The 17,298-nt window shown below is 37.6% G+C and overlaps 1 protein-coding gene across 3 annotated transcripts in view; it reads left to right on the forward strand.

The window, feature by feature from the left end:
* The window catches only part of DHX9 (DExH-box helicase 9), a 47,883-nt gene that overhangs the window by 7,032 nt on the left and 23,553 nt on the right, over positions 1-17,298 (forward strand). For 2 of the 3 annotated variants that reach the window (XM_012444547.2, XM_064370561.1), the window contains exons 4-12: positions 3,224-3,335; positions 4,705-4,817; positions 5,405-5,553; positions 7,890-7,936; positions 9,170-9,306; positions 9,931-10,020; positions 10,111-10,272; positions 10,416-10,493; positions 11,636-11,827. In XM_012444547.2, coding sequence (XP_012299970.2) covers positions 3,224-3,335; positions 4,705-4,817; positions 5,405-5,553; positions 7,890-7,936; positions 9,170-9,306; positions 9,931-10,020; positions 10,111-10,272; positions 10,416-10,493; positions 11,636-11,827 — 1,080 coding nt within the window. Of the gene's footprint in view, positions 1-3,223; positions 3,336-4,704; positions 4,818-5,404; positions 5,554-6,972; positions 7,071-7,889; positions 7,937-9,169; positions 9,307-9,930; positions 10,021-10,110; positions 10,273-10,415; positions 10,494-11,635; positions 11,828-17,298 lie in introns of those variants that run through there. The other variant, XM_064370562.1, reaches the window with a different exon arrangement.

A 17,298-nucleotide genomic window follows, 5' to 3' on the forward strand; every position in this document is an offset into this window, starting at 1 on the left:
CTACCTGAAGGACTCTTCCCCAATTGTCCTGTTTAACATTACCAATTCGCTGTCACCCTTAGGTTATTTCTAAAACCCTTTCACTTTATCATTTTTCTCCATAACACTTTTAACTCAGTGCTTCTCAACTGGAGACCATTTTGCGCCCCTGAGGGACGTTTGGCAATGTATGGAGATATTTTTGTTGTTGTACCTGGAGGCGGCCACTGGCATCTAGTAGGTGAAGGCCAGGAATGCTGCTAATAACGTACAGTGCACTTGACAGCCCATATAACAAAGAATTATCCAGCCTAAAATGTCACCAGGGTGAGAAGCCCTGTTCCAACCTAATTTATTTTTGTTTACTTGTATTAGAAGTCAAGTTCATGAGGGCAGGGTTTTTTTTGTTTTTAGTTCGTTGCTGTGTCCCCAGCATTTAAAATCGTTCTGGTCTATAGCAGACGCTTAAATGTTTCTTTGGTTCACTGAATAAATGAATGGATTAATTTGAGAAAATTATAACAGCCCATTTCTACTTGTAACCACTATTAGTCCATTCTTGGGTTGCTATGAAGAAATACCTGAGACTGCATAATTTAAAAAGAAAAGAGGTTTAATTGGCTTACAGTTCTGCAGGCTGTACGGGAAGCGTGGTACTAGAATCTGCTTGGCTTCTGAAGAGGCCTCAGGAAACTTAGAACGAGGGTGCAGAAGGTGAAGAGGAAGCAGGCATATCCTACATTGCAGGAGCAAAAGAAAATAAAGGGGAGGGTGCCACATACTTTTAAATGACCAGATCTCAGGAGAACTCACTTGCTGTTGCTAGGATAGCGAGAATGTGGTACTAAACAATGCATGAGAAACCTACCCTGTCATCCATTTACTTCTCACCAAGCTCTACATTCAACATTGAGGTTTAAAATTCCACATGAGGGCCGGGTGTGGTGGCTCTCGCCTATAACACCAGCACTTTGGGAGGCCAACGTGGGCAGATCATCTGAGGTCAGGAGTTCAAGACCGGCCTGGCCAACATGGTGAAACCCTGCCTCTGCTAAAACACAAATATTAGCCAAGCATGGTGGCATGCGCCTGTAATCCCAGCTACTCGGGAGGCTGAGACAGGAGAAATGCTTGTACCTAGGAGGTGGAGGTTGCAGTGAACTGATATCAAGCCATTGCATTCCAGCCTGGGCAATAAAACAAGACTCCATCTCAAAAAAAAAAAAATTTGTTTTCATCATTAGGTTTGGGCAGGGACCCATAACCAAACTGTAACTAGTTACCATCTTTATCTTACCTCCTCATTCCAGGCAAATCCTTTTTCATATCACTTATTTCATCTGGAACCTTTCATGCCATAAATTGGATTTGCCAAAAGTGACCTGTGTAGAGGATATTTAGAAAATTTTTTGCTGTGGACAATTGTAGATGTGTATAAAATAATAATATAGTGAAACTCTGTGTTTCCATCATCTGGCTGTAACACTTTGAATTTGACTCATCTCTACCCTAACTACTCCCCTTTCTTAGATTATTTGGGAGCATCCCAGACATCTTATTATTCATCTGTTAATATTTCAGTTTTTTAAATGAAAATATCCTTTTTTAAAAAAATACATGATAATGAAGCCTAAAAGAAAAATTTAAGAAGTGTCTTAATATAATCAGATAGCCAGTTAATGTTTAGATTTTTCTAATTGTTTCATAAACACTACCCCCTCATGGGATGTTTGGTAACATCTGGAGATGTTTTAACTTGAAGAGGTGTGCTGATGGGGTTTAGTGAGTAGAGGCCAAGGATGTTAAAAACCGTGATATTCAGGACAGCTTTCTTCAACAAATAATTATCTGGCCGAAATGTCAGTGGTGCATATGTTGAGAAACCTTGGTCTATAACCTCATCACTATTTTTTTTTTTTGTCAGTCTATGATAGATATCTTAGTATTCTTTTAATTTGCTTTTTAAAATTATGAGTAAATTCAAACATCTTTCGGCCTTTACGGATCATTTGCTTATATATTTCTGTGTACTGCCTATACATATACTTCCCTTTTTTTAAATTGAATTCTTGGTCTTTTCCTCTATGTTTATATGTTAGCAACATTAACTCTTTACCTGTGATGTGTCACAAACATTTTTCTCAGTTTTCCCATTATAACTTTATTTTTACTTGTGTTTTTTGCCATATCAAAAATTATCTTTCTCTTGGATACAGTTCGAAACCATATCCTTAAGTATTAAGTATTCATACTTAATACTATTCCAAGCTTGGGTATTCTGTCAGATACTTGTGTGTTTTTGTAATGAATATATTGGTGCTTGACTATTTCCAAGGCTAAATCATCCAGCCTGGGTGACAGAGCCAGACCCCATCTCAAAAAAAAAAAAAAGAAAAGAAAAGAAAAATGGCGTGGCGGCTCACACTTGTAATACCAACACTTTGGGAGGTAGAGGCAGGAGGCTTACTTGAGCCCAACAGCTGCAGTGATCTGTGATTGCACCATTGCACTCCAGGCTGGGTGATGGAGTGAGACCCTGTCTCAAAAATATATATATATTTTTAAATAGAAACATATTGTGAGGACAGAAAAATAAATAAATGAACTATAGCATTGCCAGTGTTACTAAAAATCTATTTTCTTTAGCTATTTAAATGTATATTTTAATGTGATAAAATACTTGTGTAAATTACTTGAAAAAAATTTTCTCATATTGCTGACTCTTCCTTAGGCAAAGTCAAGATTATGCACTATGACACTTTTAATACTCTTATACCTCACCTGTTTTAATTGATTTTGAAATGTTAAAAAAAGGAAATCTTCCCCATCACTGGAAACTCAGACACTTCAATTCTCATAGGTTAGGAATTTTCTTTTAGGTTGATGTAAGTAGAGAAGGAGGTAGAGAGGAATTTGAGGCCCTGGAGTGGCAAGATGGTAGGTAGAAAGAAGAGGACAAGTTAGCATTGTGGTGCCAGTACTACCCATTGAATTTTTCCCAGGCCTTGGTTAATTGGGCTGACCCTAGAGAAATGTTGTTCCTAGTGGATTAGGGGAAACACTCAGCCAGTTCTTCATTTCAGATAGTTTGAGATACACTGCTCTAGAGACTTAACCTCTAAACAAAGATGGTAATATTACAAAGAAAGGTGGTGTGACACATGGGTCTCTTTTAAATATTAAAAGAATTTACTAATCTCTGAAAGCGAAAGCACTGACCCTGCCTTGATTTTTTCTCTTGCAGGTAGCATCGCCGCCCCCACTTACTGATACTCCTGACACTACAGCAAATGCTGAAGGAGGTTTATCAACAACCATGGGAGGACCTCTTCCTCCACATCTGGCTCTGAAAGCAGGTAAGAGACTTGAATGCATGCACATGATGGAGAATAAGAGATACACAATCTTGATCACCATCTCTGTTTCTCATTTTGGGTAAAAAGAACTGCAGTAAACTGTTGAAATAAGAGAGACAACCCAAGGCCTTCATAAATTTGCACATACCATCAGATCATTTATTTTTTCTTTTTTTAGAAAATGTGGTCATCAACTTAGAAAGTTTTGCCATCATTAGTTTTTACTAAATTTTTCTCTGAATAAATAGGTTTTGCATGGGCTAGAATATTTGGTTAAAGTATCTTAGGAATTGCCTTTTCCTGTTCCTTATTCGTACCAAATATATTATTGACTTGTTTACCCTCTGGATCTAAACCATTGTGAAATTCTATATGCAGTAAGTCCTCAGTAAGTTCTTGAAAACTGCTAAGACTTTAAGCAGAATAACTTACAAGTCTTAGTTTTCAAGAACCTAACAATGACGTTAAGTGAGGACTTACTGTATAGTCAGTTTTTATTGGGATGTCTACCATAGGGTAGATTAACTAGGGTTTTGGTCAAATTGCTTAACTCTCTACTATTTTTTAAAGAACAGTAGCATCTACTGCATATGATTACTTTGAGGGATAAAGTTTTTTTAATGCATGTAATAAACTTAGAGTTAATAGTCATTGCTAGCTGCTGGTTTTACTTACTTGGCTGTTTAATCAATAGTTATTTCCATCACTAGTTCTAGCAAGTAGCTCTCTTTTCAGAGTCATATTATCAAATAAATAATTTCATCATTTAATCTGTTGTTACATATGTAACAAGTTTAAAACAAAGCTATATTGGTAATATATGCTGAGTTATTCACTTCCTGTCATTCACTACTAAGATAGCTTCCCTCTGCATATTAGCCTCAGAATTTGCAGTTTAAATTCTTCAGTGATGTAACACTTTTCAAGTAAGTCGTGGACGTTTCAGGCCACTTTCCAAATTGAAACCATGGATTTCTAAATCTGGAGGGCCAAAACATAAATTAGAAGTTTTTTTTTTTTGAGGCAGAGTTTCTCTGTCACCCAGACTGGAGTGCAATTTCGGCTCACTGTAACGTCCACTTCCCAGATTCAAGCAATTCTGTCACCTCAGCCTCCCAAGTAGCTAGGATTACAGGCATGCACCACCATGCCAGGCTAATTTTTGTTTTTTTAATAGAGTTGGGGTTTCGCCATGTTGGCCAGGCTGGTCTCAAACTCCTGACCTCAGGTGATCCACCCACCGTGGCCTCCTGAAATGCTGGGATTACAGGTGTGAGCCACCATACCCAGCCATAAATTAGGTTAATTTTTAAAAGTAGGATTTGTCTACAGTTACAATTCATTAAGAGAACTTTTTTTTTTTTAACAGAAAATAATTCTGAGGGAGGGGCCTCTGGCTATGGTGTTCCTGAGCCCAACTGGGACCGAGGAGCTAACTTGAAGGATTACTACTCAAGAAAGGAAGAACAAGAAGTGCAAGCGGTAAGGCTGGCACCTTACATCTCTGAGAATATGATTTGGGACTTAGAACAGCTTCAAGGTTTAGGATATTTACAAGTTAATAATTGGGTGCATCTTTTAAGAGGTTATTTGAGACTACATATTAGCACAAGTCATCATAAACCTAAACTACCCATTTACTATTGTTATTCACAGTGCCTATGGGGAAAGAACAGTACTTTTTCTTGATTTTGAAAAGATTTCCTCTTCTGCTTTGTAAGAAATAGAATTATCTCAGGAAACCTGACTCTATGAGCACTTACAGTAAAAAATGTCTATAATAGTATGGCTTATTTTTCCACTTCATGTATTCAGTGTTAAACACAAAGAAGTTGGTTTTTTTTCTTTAGGAAGAATTTTAAGTGCAATATATTAACTAATAGCTTGTTTACATATTAGGGCCTTTAGATGCAGTAAAAACTAATTCTGATTCAGTTTTTGACTAGGATTAGAAACTATCAAAAACAGCTTTTGTGTTATAAAGTATAGTACAAAGAAGGTATTAAAAATTTCTATGCCTGAAGTTTGTGTAACTAAACTTAATGCGGCCCAATTATCATTGATTCCAGACTCTAGAGTCAGAAGAAGTGGATTTAAATGCTGGACTTCATGGGAACTGGACCTTGGAAAATGCTAAAGCTCGTCTAAACCAGTATTTTCAGAAAGAAAAGATCCAAGGAGAATATAAGTACACCCAAGTGGGTCCTGATCACAACAGGTTTGCTTGTTTCGTTCTTTTCCTTCTGTAGTAAGTTAAGATGATTTTAGATATTCACTATTGAATATATTTTTGTGCGTGTTTTCTGGTTGTGTGGATTAGAAGTGAATTGTGAAAACATACGTTTTAATTTGCACAAGAATAATTATTGATATGTAATGTGCAATTTCCATGGCTTTCACATGAGTGTGAATTTCAACGGTGTAAGAAGTTCAGTGTAAATCTGCTTTTTGTCATGCTAGACTTTTAAGCTGCTTGTTTGAATCTGAGAGGCAAAAGTCATAACCACAAGTGCTGGTTTGTCCCTAGTTGATTTAAAAACCAGCCAAAGGTGGTGATTTTGTTCACCTTGGTATTCTTAGAGGCAGTTACTATTTCTTATTAAAGAAATAGGTTAGATACTTAGTTTTGAGTCCCAGTAGATTGTAATGCATCTACATCCACATTTCACTTAAGCCTTAAAAATTGCTAGCTTTCCTAGGAGTCCTGTTGAAATTTAAGGGCTAATCATAAGGTCAAAAAGGAACAGCCTGTCTTTGTATGTGGGGGTGTACTTTTTTCCTGTTAAATTTATAAAGCTGAATATAAAGGGAAGTCGTTTGAACAGTATGTTTCTCAGCCTGCTTGCTGTTCTTCCTGAGAGCATTCCAGGGTGTAGTAATTATTACTCCCAGGAAGGCTCATACGGATTAGACTTTTCTGGGGAGCGGTGTATTTTTATTAGAAGGGAGGGGAGATTGTAATGGAAACCTTCTGAATGATTCATTTGCTGTCCTTATTGAAATAAATTATCCAAAATACATTAAAAATATTTTTCTTGAAAATCAAAGTGTTCTCTCGGCTGCATCTAGCGACCCTAAAATACTAATTATTAATACAAAATTTTATCACTGATCAAAATGATATTTAGAGCATGGTTCCTCCTTCCTCTCACTGTTTTGTTCAATCCTGAATTCTCAAATATTTCTGGTGTCAGCCTTTTAAAACCTTCAGGTTGTAAAGGAGTGATACGTTTGTTAATTGTTTTCTTTCATATTTTGTCTTTCTGAACGGTTTGGGCTTGGTAGCACTTGGTGACTTTAAGAACAGTAAGATACCTAAGTGTGCCTGAAGCTCATCGTTGCAGACATTTTTTGTTATCAGTATCTTAAAGATTTCTGATACAAAGCAATGAAGAATTCAGGAAAAGACAATGTGAGAGGCACAGACAATTGGGGGAGCCAGGACAGCATTCCTGTATGCCCTTTTATTTAAAGGCATAACAGACAGCAACACCAGAGGTCTGTGTTCATAATACACATGTGCTGCTGCTTAGGCTGAACTAAGCAATCACATGGGAAACTATTGTAAACTGATTTCTGGTGTCGCTGTTCCCCCTAGGTGGAGGAGAATGAGATTGAGTGCTGACTTTAAGCCTGGCTGAGAAACATACTGGCATCGATGTCATTAATGAAAGGGTGGATGTTGTTCCCCTGAAAGCCAGTGGCCTTTGACCCCTGAAGCCGCTGTGCCTGAAGGTCAGTTCACAAGAGGTATAGGAAGGAGTCTAACATTTATTTTTTTCTTAAGCCTCACCCAGCCTTTTATTCACAGCACAAAGTTTAGGTTTAGAATGTATCTGAGCAGTGAAAGGACCAGAATGCATAGATTTCAAAAGGCAGTTTTTCCCTTGTGAAAACCTAAATTCATTTTATAGACTCCACAAGCAGTTTTAGATACAATGTTACAGCATGTGTTTTGTTCTCCAGGACCTGATTTAAATAAATGTGATATAAATAGGCTAAGTTTTTTGTCATCCAGGGTGGCTTCCAACTGCAGGCAGATGTGAGAACTCTGCCTTAGGAGCCATTGATATGCACAAAGTGTATGTGCATGTGTGAGTTTGCGCATATTAGCTTAATCTTAACAGATTGCAGTCATTTATGGGTGGCCTGTGCAGAAGAACCTTAAAATAATTCTAACAGTAATGTAAAGCATTTTGGGCCTACTTTATTTCTTGGCTCCACTAAGTGGAAAATTCCGTTTCATTGAATGTGTTCTTGCTGTTCAGACTCCAGCCTTTGGAATAAGAGTAAGTAAATATAAAATCTAAAACACTAACGTTTTCCTTTCATGAACAATTGGCTCATCGACTTTGATTATAGTTGTCTTATGCCATGTTGGATATTTGAAGTTTATATACTTCATTTGTTCTAGGGTTGGGCAGAAATAAATGTTGGTAATTTTTTTTTCTGTGATTTGCCTAAGCAGTTGGAAAGCCTGCCTGACTTGGGAGACCTGGATTTGCCAATTTCTAACAGTGAAATTTCTAACCTTGCTTGTATATGTTGTTACAGGAGCTTTATTGCAGAAATGACCATTTATATCAAGCAACTGGGCAGAAGTAAGTACTGTTTCCCCGATATTCCAAGACTTTGTATAGAGAAGCTGCATAATTGAAAGAGCACATAATATAAGATAGCATCTAGGGTATATTTTAGAATATTAGTAATTACATACATTAGAGGCAAAGTCTTCCAATTTACATATGAAGCAGACCATGTTAGTGTAATGTTTGAAAGGTAAGATAAAGCAGGATGATTAGGAGTCTGCCAATGTCAAATAATTTTAAAACTTTTTTTATATGTAAAATGAGTTATTTTGAGTGGATGGGAAATATTAGGGGATAAAGGCAGGCTGACTTCTGTCACCTCACTTATTTGATAGGGGTTAATTTGGCTATTTAGGCAGAAAGTTACCTTTGTACCCCTTTGCATTATATTCATTTCTCCTAAAACAATGATACTGGGGGAGAGGAAACTTTCTATTAGTATTTTCTTTAAGGATATGAGTAGCTTTTAGCTTTAGTTTAATGCTGAGGTCAGCAAACTGTAGCCATCTGGCCAAATCCAGTGTACTGCCTGTTTTTATAAGTGTTTTATTTGAACATAACTACACTCATAACTACACTTATTCCTTTGTCAGAGGACAGCAAACTCTTTCTATAAAGGACTAGATGATAATATTTTAGACTTCACAGGTCACATGTTGTTATTTTTGTTTTAGTTTTACAACTCTTGAAAAAACATAAAACCATTCCCAGGCCTATGGTTTGTCAAACTCTGTTGTCTGTGGCTGCTTTCATACATTAGAGGCAGAGTTGAGTAGTTGTGACAGAGACTATGGCCTGCAAATCCTAAAATATTTATTAACCCTTTATAGAAAAAGTTTTCCAAATCCTGGTCTTAGGTAACCACTCTGGACCTGATTACATTTATTGGTTTATTTTTTTACTCTTTGGCTTTTCAGAAGTCAGACTATGTTTTCTTCCCCTATTTTAATGCCAGATGATATTAGCACTGACAACTTTTAAAATAGATTTTTGCTTTCATAATATTGATTTGTATGAGTCCTAGTATCAGCCTGTAATCAAAACAGTTGGTTATTTAGTTGATAAACTGTTTGGCAATTTCTTTTGTTTAGCATATATTAATAGAGTACAAAGAAACTAGAACCCATGGCATACACTGTATTTTAGGACTTCTTTTGTACCTAAGCCCATGGTTCCTGGTGATAAGATGTTTTTTTACTTAAGTGATTGTTCCTTCTGTCTGATAAACCTGATCTTACATTATAGGAATTTTTGCACGAGAACATGGATCAAATAAGAAATTGGCAGCACAGTCCTGTGCCCTGTCACTTGTCAGACAACTCTACCATCTTGGAGTGGTTGAAGCTTACTCTGGACTTACAAAGAAGAAGGAAGGAGAGACAGTGAGTTTTTAGATATATAATAGACTCGTGAGATATTTTAAGATTCAATTTAGCTCTTGTTTAGTATTTGACTAAAGAAGTTTAATTTCGGCCGGGCACGGTGGCTCACACCTGTAATCCCAGAACTTTGGGAGGCCAAGGCGGGTGGATCACGAGGTCAAGAGATCGAGACCATCCTGGTCAACATGGTGAAACCCTGTCTCTACTAAAAATACAAAAAATTAGCTGGGCATGGTGGCACGTGCCTGTAATCCCAGCTACTCAGGAGGCTGAGGCAGGAGAATTGCCTCAACCCAGGAGGCAGAGGTTGCGGGTGAGCTGAGATTGCGCCATTGCACTCCAGCCCGGGTAACGAGTGAAACTCCATCTCAAAAAAAAAAAAAAAAAAGAAGTTTAATTTCAAGGAATCTTACCTCAAGAAATGAAATGGCCTTGCTAATCATCTGTGTCTATTAGCATGATGTCCGTAATAGGCAATGAGTAAATAATAATCATTGAAGTAATTCTCACTAAAGGGAACTGACTGTTGGCTTAGGAATACTGTAGACTTAGTGTTGACTGTATAATCTTAGCCCCACTATAGTAGATTTGAGTAATATTTATATGTGTGATCCTTTTTTGTAGGTGGAGCCTTACAAAGTAAACATCTCTCAAGATTTAGAGCATCAGCTGCAAAACATCATTCAAGAGCTAAATCTTGAGATTCTGCCCCCGGTAAGCATACAACTATTTAGTTCACATGTATGTAGAACTCTCAGTAGACAAGCAAATCATTTTGTTGTTGTTTTTCTTATTTTTTAATAGCCTGAAGATCCTTCTGTGCCAGTTGCACTCAACATTGGCAAATTGGCTCACTTTGAACCATCTCAACGACAAAACCAAGTGGGTGTGGTTCCTTGGTCACCTCCACAATCCAACTGGAATCCTTGGACTAGTAGCAACATTGATGAGGGGCCTCTGGCTTTTGTGAGTGCAGTATTATTTTTGAGATCAGACTCTTGTGTTTTTCTCTTGACTATGTTTGATAAGTATGTCTAGGTAAAAAATTAATATATTTTGAAACTGAATTAGGTGCTTTTGTTTAACCATGTGGGCTTTTTGTTTTACAGGCTACTCCAGAGCAAATAAGCATGGACCTCAAGAATGAATTGATGTACCAGTTGGAACAGGATCATGATTTGCAAGCAGTAAGTCTGAATTATTTAGACATGTGTTGCCCAGAGCTTCAAAATGTTCTAGGTATGGGTAAAAAGTCAGTGAAACATTTTGCCCTTTTTAGGAGGACAAATCAAAGATACGTACCAAACTGCTAATTCTAGTTACCCCTAAAGTTAGTTGCTATGAATTGAGGGCCTGGGAGAGAATTTCACCTTTTTTTTTTTTTTTTGAGTCTCTCTCTGTCACCCAGGCTGGAGTTCAGTGGCATGATCTCAGCTCACCACAGTCTCCACCTCCCAGGTTCAAGCAATTCCGCTGACTCAGCCTCCCGAGTAGCTGGGATTGCAGGCACCTGCCAGCACGCCCAGCTAATTTTTGTATTTTTAGTAGAGATGTGGTTTCACCAGGTTGGCCTTGAGCTCCTAATCTTGCTATCCACCGGCCTCAGCCTCCTAAAGTGCTGAGATCACAGGCGTGTGCCAACGCACCCAGTGAGATTTTCACTTAATGTAATTTAAAAAGTGGAGAGATTTAAGGCAGTAACTCCTTTTGTTGTTGGGGTTTTGTTTTTATTTTAGTGTTTTTTAAATTAAAAAAAAAATTAAAATGTTAATGCATGTGTGATGTTTAGGGAGAATGAGGAAATTTAGTTTTTGGATAACACCAAAAGATAGATTCTTTAGAAATTTAGTGAAAAGCAGCAGTTCTATTAGAGATATAAATATACACTCTCCTTTTTGGAAAAAAAATATTTTGATCACTAAGCCAATGGAAATGAGTAAGTTTTTATAGAGATGGAAGTTTGTTTTGAGACAAAGTCTCGCTTTATTACCCAGTCTGGAGTACAGTGGCACAGTCTCAACCCACTGCAACCTTCACCTCCCAGGTTCAAGCAGTTCTCCTGCCTCAGCCTCCCAAGTAGCTGGGATTACAGGTGTGCGCCACCACACTTGGCTAATTTTTGTATTTTTAATAGAGGCAGGGTTTTACCATGTTGGCCAGGCTGGTCTCAAACTCCTGACCTTGTGATCCTCAGCCTCCCAAAGTGCTGGGATTCCAGGTGTGAGCCACTATGCCTGGCCTCTAGAGATGGAAGTTTTTTAAAAGATTAAGATACTTGCTTTTAATGTGTTGGTAGAAATTTAACTAAAATGGGACTTTTCTAATGCAGATCTTGCAGGAGAGAGAGTTACTGCCTGTGAAGAAATTTGAAAGTGAGATTCTGGATGCCATCAGTCAAAATTCAGTTGTCATTATTAGAGGGGCTACTGGATGTGGTAAAACCACACAGGTTCCTCAGTTCATTCTAGATGACTTTATCCAGAATGACCGAGCCGCAGAGTGTAACATTGTAGTAACTCAGGTAAGTAGTAAACCAACCGTGAAATACCTAGAGGCCAGACTATTTCTAATTCTTTGTTTGATTAACTACTTATATAAAGTTCTAAGAGTTAGAGAATTGTACCCTGGATATTAAATTGTAAAACACACACACACACACACACACACACATAAAGAACTTATGTCCTTTTCTAATCTCCAGTACGCTACATTAGTAAGCTGTACTGGACTATGTGGCGAATTCTTTTTATCTGGGCTAAAGGGAGTCTTTTGGCCTAGAACTAAACTGTAAGATTAAGAATTCTTTCTTGTAAGGTTCATCCAAATCTTGATCATCTCTATCTTACCACCTTCACATTGAATACAAACCAGTCAAACAGGTAATGGTTATCTTTTACTGTAGGGCCATGTTCTAAACAGTAGCTTTTTAGAAAAGACTCGGAAGTTTATAATGACTAAGATATAATTACTATTTCACATAGTATTTCTCTCTCAGTAAATTAAGGCAAAAAGAAGATACAAGGCCCAAGGTTAATATAGAAAGTGGTAGAACTAACATTAGAAAGCAAGCAATCTGCCTTTAGGGGTTCTTCCTTTTAACTAACATTGTATTACCTTACCAGCAATAAGCAGCGCCTGCAAGTTTGTCCCAGTACTTAGGGAAGAACTAATTAGCTCCTGTAAGCCTTTTCAGGTTAAAGCAGTTCCATTGGCTCTACCCTGTACTTCTGGCACTTGGAAGCATAATCAATTCTCAGAGGAGAGTTACGAACTTTGAAATAACAAAAAGTGTGCATGTTTATTTACATTTGAATATATAAAGCATATATCTGAAGCTGTTTAACATTTCTGAAATTGAGATACATTTTTATAATTAGTATCTATATTTTATATAAGAATTGAATTTTTGGCCTGAAAAAAATTTCTGAAGATACATGTTATGTTTTAAGACTGATAGTCTTGAAAAAATGATAAATTCACATTTTTCTGGGAAAGAATTCCTAGCTTTCTTGTTTGCAAAATTTTCTTTGATTTACAGAAGAGAAGCCTTGAGCTCAGCTCTGTCTGCCTTTCCTCTCCTACCACTATCCATTTCTGATCTCAAAAGCTGTTCTGGCATGTAGCAGAAAGAAATGCAGAATTTAACAAGCGAACTGAAGACAGGCGTCTCAAGTTGTCTGCATGTCTAAGTGTAATAAAAATTCCTGCCCAAGTGAGAAGTGCTTTGTCACTGTCTTAAAATTTTCAGTGGCATGGAAATACATTAGCAAACCTGTGTCTTCTGATTTGGAATGAAGTACTTAGAACTGTCCTATTGCATCTACATTCTGTGGCTTGCATGTTTCTGTCCTAGTGTTTGTCCCAAAATCAGTCTCATACCTCTTAGCTGTAACAAGTCTTCAAAATTTTAACCTATATTTTGGCCAGGTGCAATGGCTCACACCTGTAATCTCAGCACTTGGGGAGACTGAGGTGGGCGGATCACCTGAGGTCAGGAGTTCAAGGCCAACATGGCAAAACCCCTTCTCTACTAAAAATACAAAAAACTGGCTGGGCATAGTGACACGAGGCAGTGATCCCAGCTAGTTGGGAGGATGAGGCAGGAGAATTGCTTGAACGTGGGAGGTAGAGGATGCAGTGAGCTGAGATCACACCACTGCACTCCAATCTGGTCAACAAGAGTGGAACTCTGTCTCAGGGAAAAAAACTATATTGTGCTTGAGTATGTACTTAGTTTGAATGTCTAAACATTTATAGTTCAGCCATGAAGGTAAGGTATGTTTAAGATTCAGTTAAACACATTTAAATTCATTATAGCATCCTACCTGTAGTATGAAAAGTAGGCCTGAGCATGCTGATTGGCTATTACTATAGAATATAGTTTTTCATTATTAATGTTTTTAGTTCACAGTACTTCTGTTTGCACAGTCTGAGATAGCATTAGTTATTTTTGTAGTAATACCACTGTTGAATCATTTTTCCCTTACTTTTCACTTGTAGCCATCTATAGGAAACCACATGATCAGCTAAGTATTAGAAAGTTTTTTTCTGTTCCCGCTTTAAGTGTGTTACCTCAGTTCACAGAGCACAAGTTTAGAGTTACGGACTGGAGTAGAACAGAATGAGTAGGTCAAACCATACATCAGCCTGGGTGTAAATTCCCAGCCATACTCACTGAATTCTATCCTTCAAGGCTATCCATACTCAAGCCACTTAAAACCTGTGGGCTGCATGCAGCAAAAAATTTTTTTTAAGATGGAGTTTCATTCTTGTTGCCCAGGCTGGAGTGCAATGGCACAGTGTCGGCTCACTGCAGCTTCTGCCTCCTGGGTTCAAGCAATTCTCCTGCCCCAGCCTTCTGAGTATCTGGGATTGCAGGCATGTGCCACCATGCCTGGCTAATTTTGTATTTTTAATAGAGACAAGGTTTCTCCATGTTGGTCAGGCTGGTCTCAAACTCCCAACCTCAGGTGATCTGCCTTCCTTGGCCTCCCAAAGTGCTGGGATTGCAAGTGTGAGCCACAAGGCCCAGCTGCAGAAAATTTTAAGTAGGAAATAGTTGTCTTTTACCTTTAAGTTATTTGAAAGAGATGAATTATAATTGCAGAATGTAAATCAAGCACATTAAACTAATGCAATTTTGTCAATCCTGTACTCATCCCATAGTACCATCATTTTAGGATTCTTTATGTAAAATAAAATCAGAACTTGAGGAGATGTTGGAGCCTGATAATATTTTTTAGTATCTAGTGTGTTAGGAATCTTGACATTAAATGGCAGCTTTAGTCTCATTACTGTGTATTTAACACTAGTTAAAAAAAGCAAAGTTGAGACCTTTTAGAACTTTAGAATATTTCAGTTCTGAAAGATGGAAAAAATTGTTCTAGTTCTGGATAAATGTCAAAAGGTATGGATTCTAGAATACTACAAAATAACAATTTGGGAGAGATCTCCAACCTCTTCTGGTATGGAAAGTGTTATCAGTACCTGGTACATAGTAGTTTTAGTGAGTGCTCTAGTAATATTTACTGAGCACTCACTAAAACTACCTTACTACTATGTCTGGACTCCAGGCAAGAGTAGTAAAATTCTAAAGAAAAAATGAGATCAACAGATACATGCAGTGAAAATTAAAAGCACATATCTGGAGGACAGTTGGTAACTATTCTTTTGTTTTCTGTTGGAAGAACATTATCCTTTGCTTTCATCACTGGTACTTTCTAACCTCACTTTTTTCGTTTGATTTTTAAACATATTTAATAATACAAGTGTAGCATAGTTAAAATAATAAAAGGTAAAATAATTGGAGAAAGGAGTAGATTGGAAGTAAAGAAAATTTGAAGTCCTAAGTCATTTATGTGTCCCTAGGAAGAATAACCTCTTTGAGCTTGTGTTTTTAATCTACTAGAATGAAACGGGAAAAGATTTTACTAGTATTGCAAAGCATAAATAAGACATGAGTGCCACCATGTTTTTTACTGTTATATGACACAGATAGTGTAATTTCTGGATGTCTCTGTGTTCTTGATTTTTATTTATATTTGAGGAATATAGAATACTTCTATTATCATTGTAGTAGAAGTGGCCCTGCAGATATAGTTAGAACTTGTTTTACCTGTGAGCCTTGCCTTGTATTTAGTCACTGTAGCCAAATACATAAAATAATTATTTAAGCACAGAAGATCAAGGGAAAAGTGATAGACTATTTAAGGGATAAGTAGAACGTCCTCATACACTGTAAGGTGGCATGCAAGCTGAAAAGTGTTTAAACATTCATTAGTACTGTCACTTTACGCATTGTCCCACACAAAATGCCTGTCCTGTGAATATTTCTACTGAGCTAAGAATTATATTAAGAATTAGAAGATAATTTTTAATTGCTTTTTGTATACTACAAGAGTAATGCGTACACCTTGGGGAAAATTTTTAAATAGAATAATTTTTTAAAAATCCGAAACCTTGGCCGGGCACAGTGGCTCACGACAGTAAATCCCAGCACTTTGGGAGGCTGAGGTGGGTAGATCACCTGAGGTTGGGAGTTCAAGACCAGCCTGACTAACATGAAACCCCGTCTCTACTAAAAATACAAAAAATTAGCTGGGCGTGGTGGCTCATGCCTGTAATCCAAGCTACTTGGGAGGCTGAGGCAAGAGAATTGCTTGAACCCCAGATGATGGAGGTTACCGTGAGCCGAAATTGCACTGTCGGACTCCAGCCTGGGCAATAAGAGCGAAACTCCCATCTCAAAAAAAAATTAAAAACCCAAGCCAGGCTTGGTGGCCACTATCTAGAAGGAATCCTTTTTGGTATGTGCCCTTTCACCACAAGGATAAACTTTAATGTATGCATAGTATACTTTCAACCTGTCCCTTTATGTAACAACATATTGTAATACTACAGCAAGAGTATGATTTTTAGTTCCATAATTTTTCATTTTATGTATATCCCTTTTTAAAAAACTTTTTTTATTTATGACAGAATTTCACTCTTTTTGCCCAGCCTGAAGTGCAATGGTGTGATCTCGGCTCATTGCAATCTCTGCCTCCCAGGTTCAAGTGATTCTGTTGCCTCAGCCTCCTGAGTAGCTGAGATTACAGGTGCCCACCACCACACCCAGCTAATTGTTTGTACTTTTAGTACAGACGGAGTTTCACCATGTAGGCCAGACTGAAAGTCGTGACCTCAGGTGATCCGCCTTCCTTGGGCTCCCAAAGTGCTGGGATTACAGGCGTGAGCCACTGTGCCTGGCCCACTTTCTTCTTAAATGATGTACATTTTAAAGGTTTTTTGTTTCTTGAGAGATAGGGTCTCACTCTGTTGGGAATGCAGCAACACCGCCATTGCTCACTGCAACCTCAAACTTTCAGACCAAGCAATCCTCCAGCCTGACTCTCCCCTCTGCCACCAGACCCAGCTTATGTTTATTATCTTTGTAGAGATGGTGTCTCAGTATTGCCAGGCTGGTCTTGAACTCATTGCCTCCAGCATTCCTCCTGCCTTGGCCTCCCAAAATGTTGGAGTTCAGTGACTAGCTACTGCACCTGGCTTAAAGATTGTTTCTGGTGTTTCTGTATTATATATGCTGGGATGAATATACTTGTACATAGATTTTCATATACTAATTTGAATAATTGGATTAAATTCCTAGACATAGAATTGTTGGGTCAAAGAGTATGCATATTTTAACTTTTATGCATTTTGCCATACTCCCCCCAAGAAAAATTACAGATTTCTAGTCAAATCAACTAGGAATTAAAAACACTGATCATTTTTGTATGTATTTTAAATGTGTTTTGTTTAAGTCAAGGGCTTTGAGGAAACTGGGAGTTGGTAAATCAGACAAGCATATAAAATACGGGAAAGAGATTGCGGGGTCATTTGATTCCTTGTTGTTGGAATAGTTGTCTTGAAATTAACGTTCTAGTCCTACTTAGAAAAATTTAGCAAAAAGCACTTTTGATCACGGTTTTTTAGCACCTCCTGTATTAGTAT

This window comes from Aotus nancymaae, unplaced genomic scaffold, assembly GCF_030222135.1.
Source record: "Aotus nancymaae isolate 86718 unplaced genomic scaffold, 86718_ANA_hifiasm-v0.15.2.pri h1tg000108l, whole genome shotgun sequence".
Taxonomy (NCBI): domain Eukaryota; kingdom Metazoa; phylum Chordata; class Mammalia; order Primates; family Aotidae; genus Aotus; species Aotus nancymaae.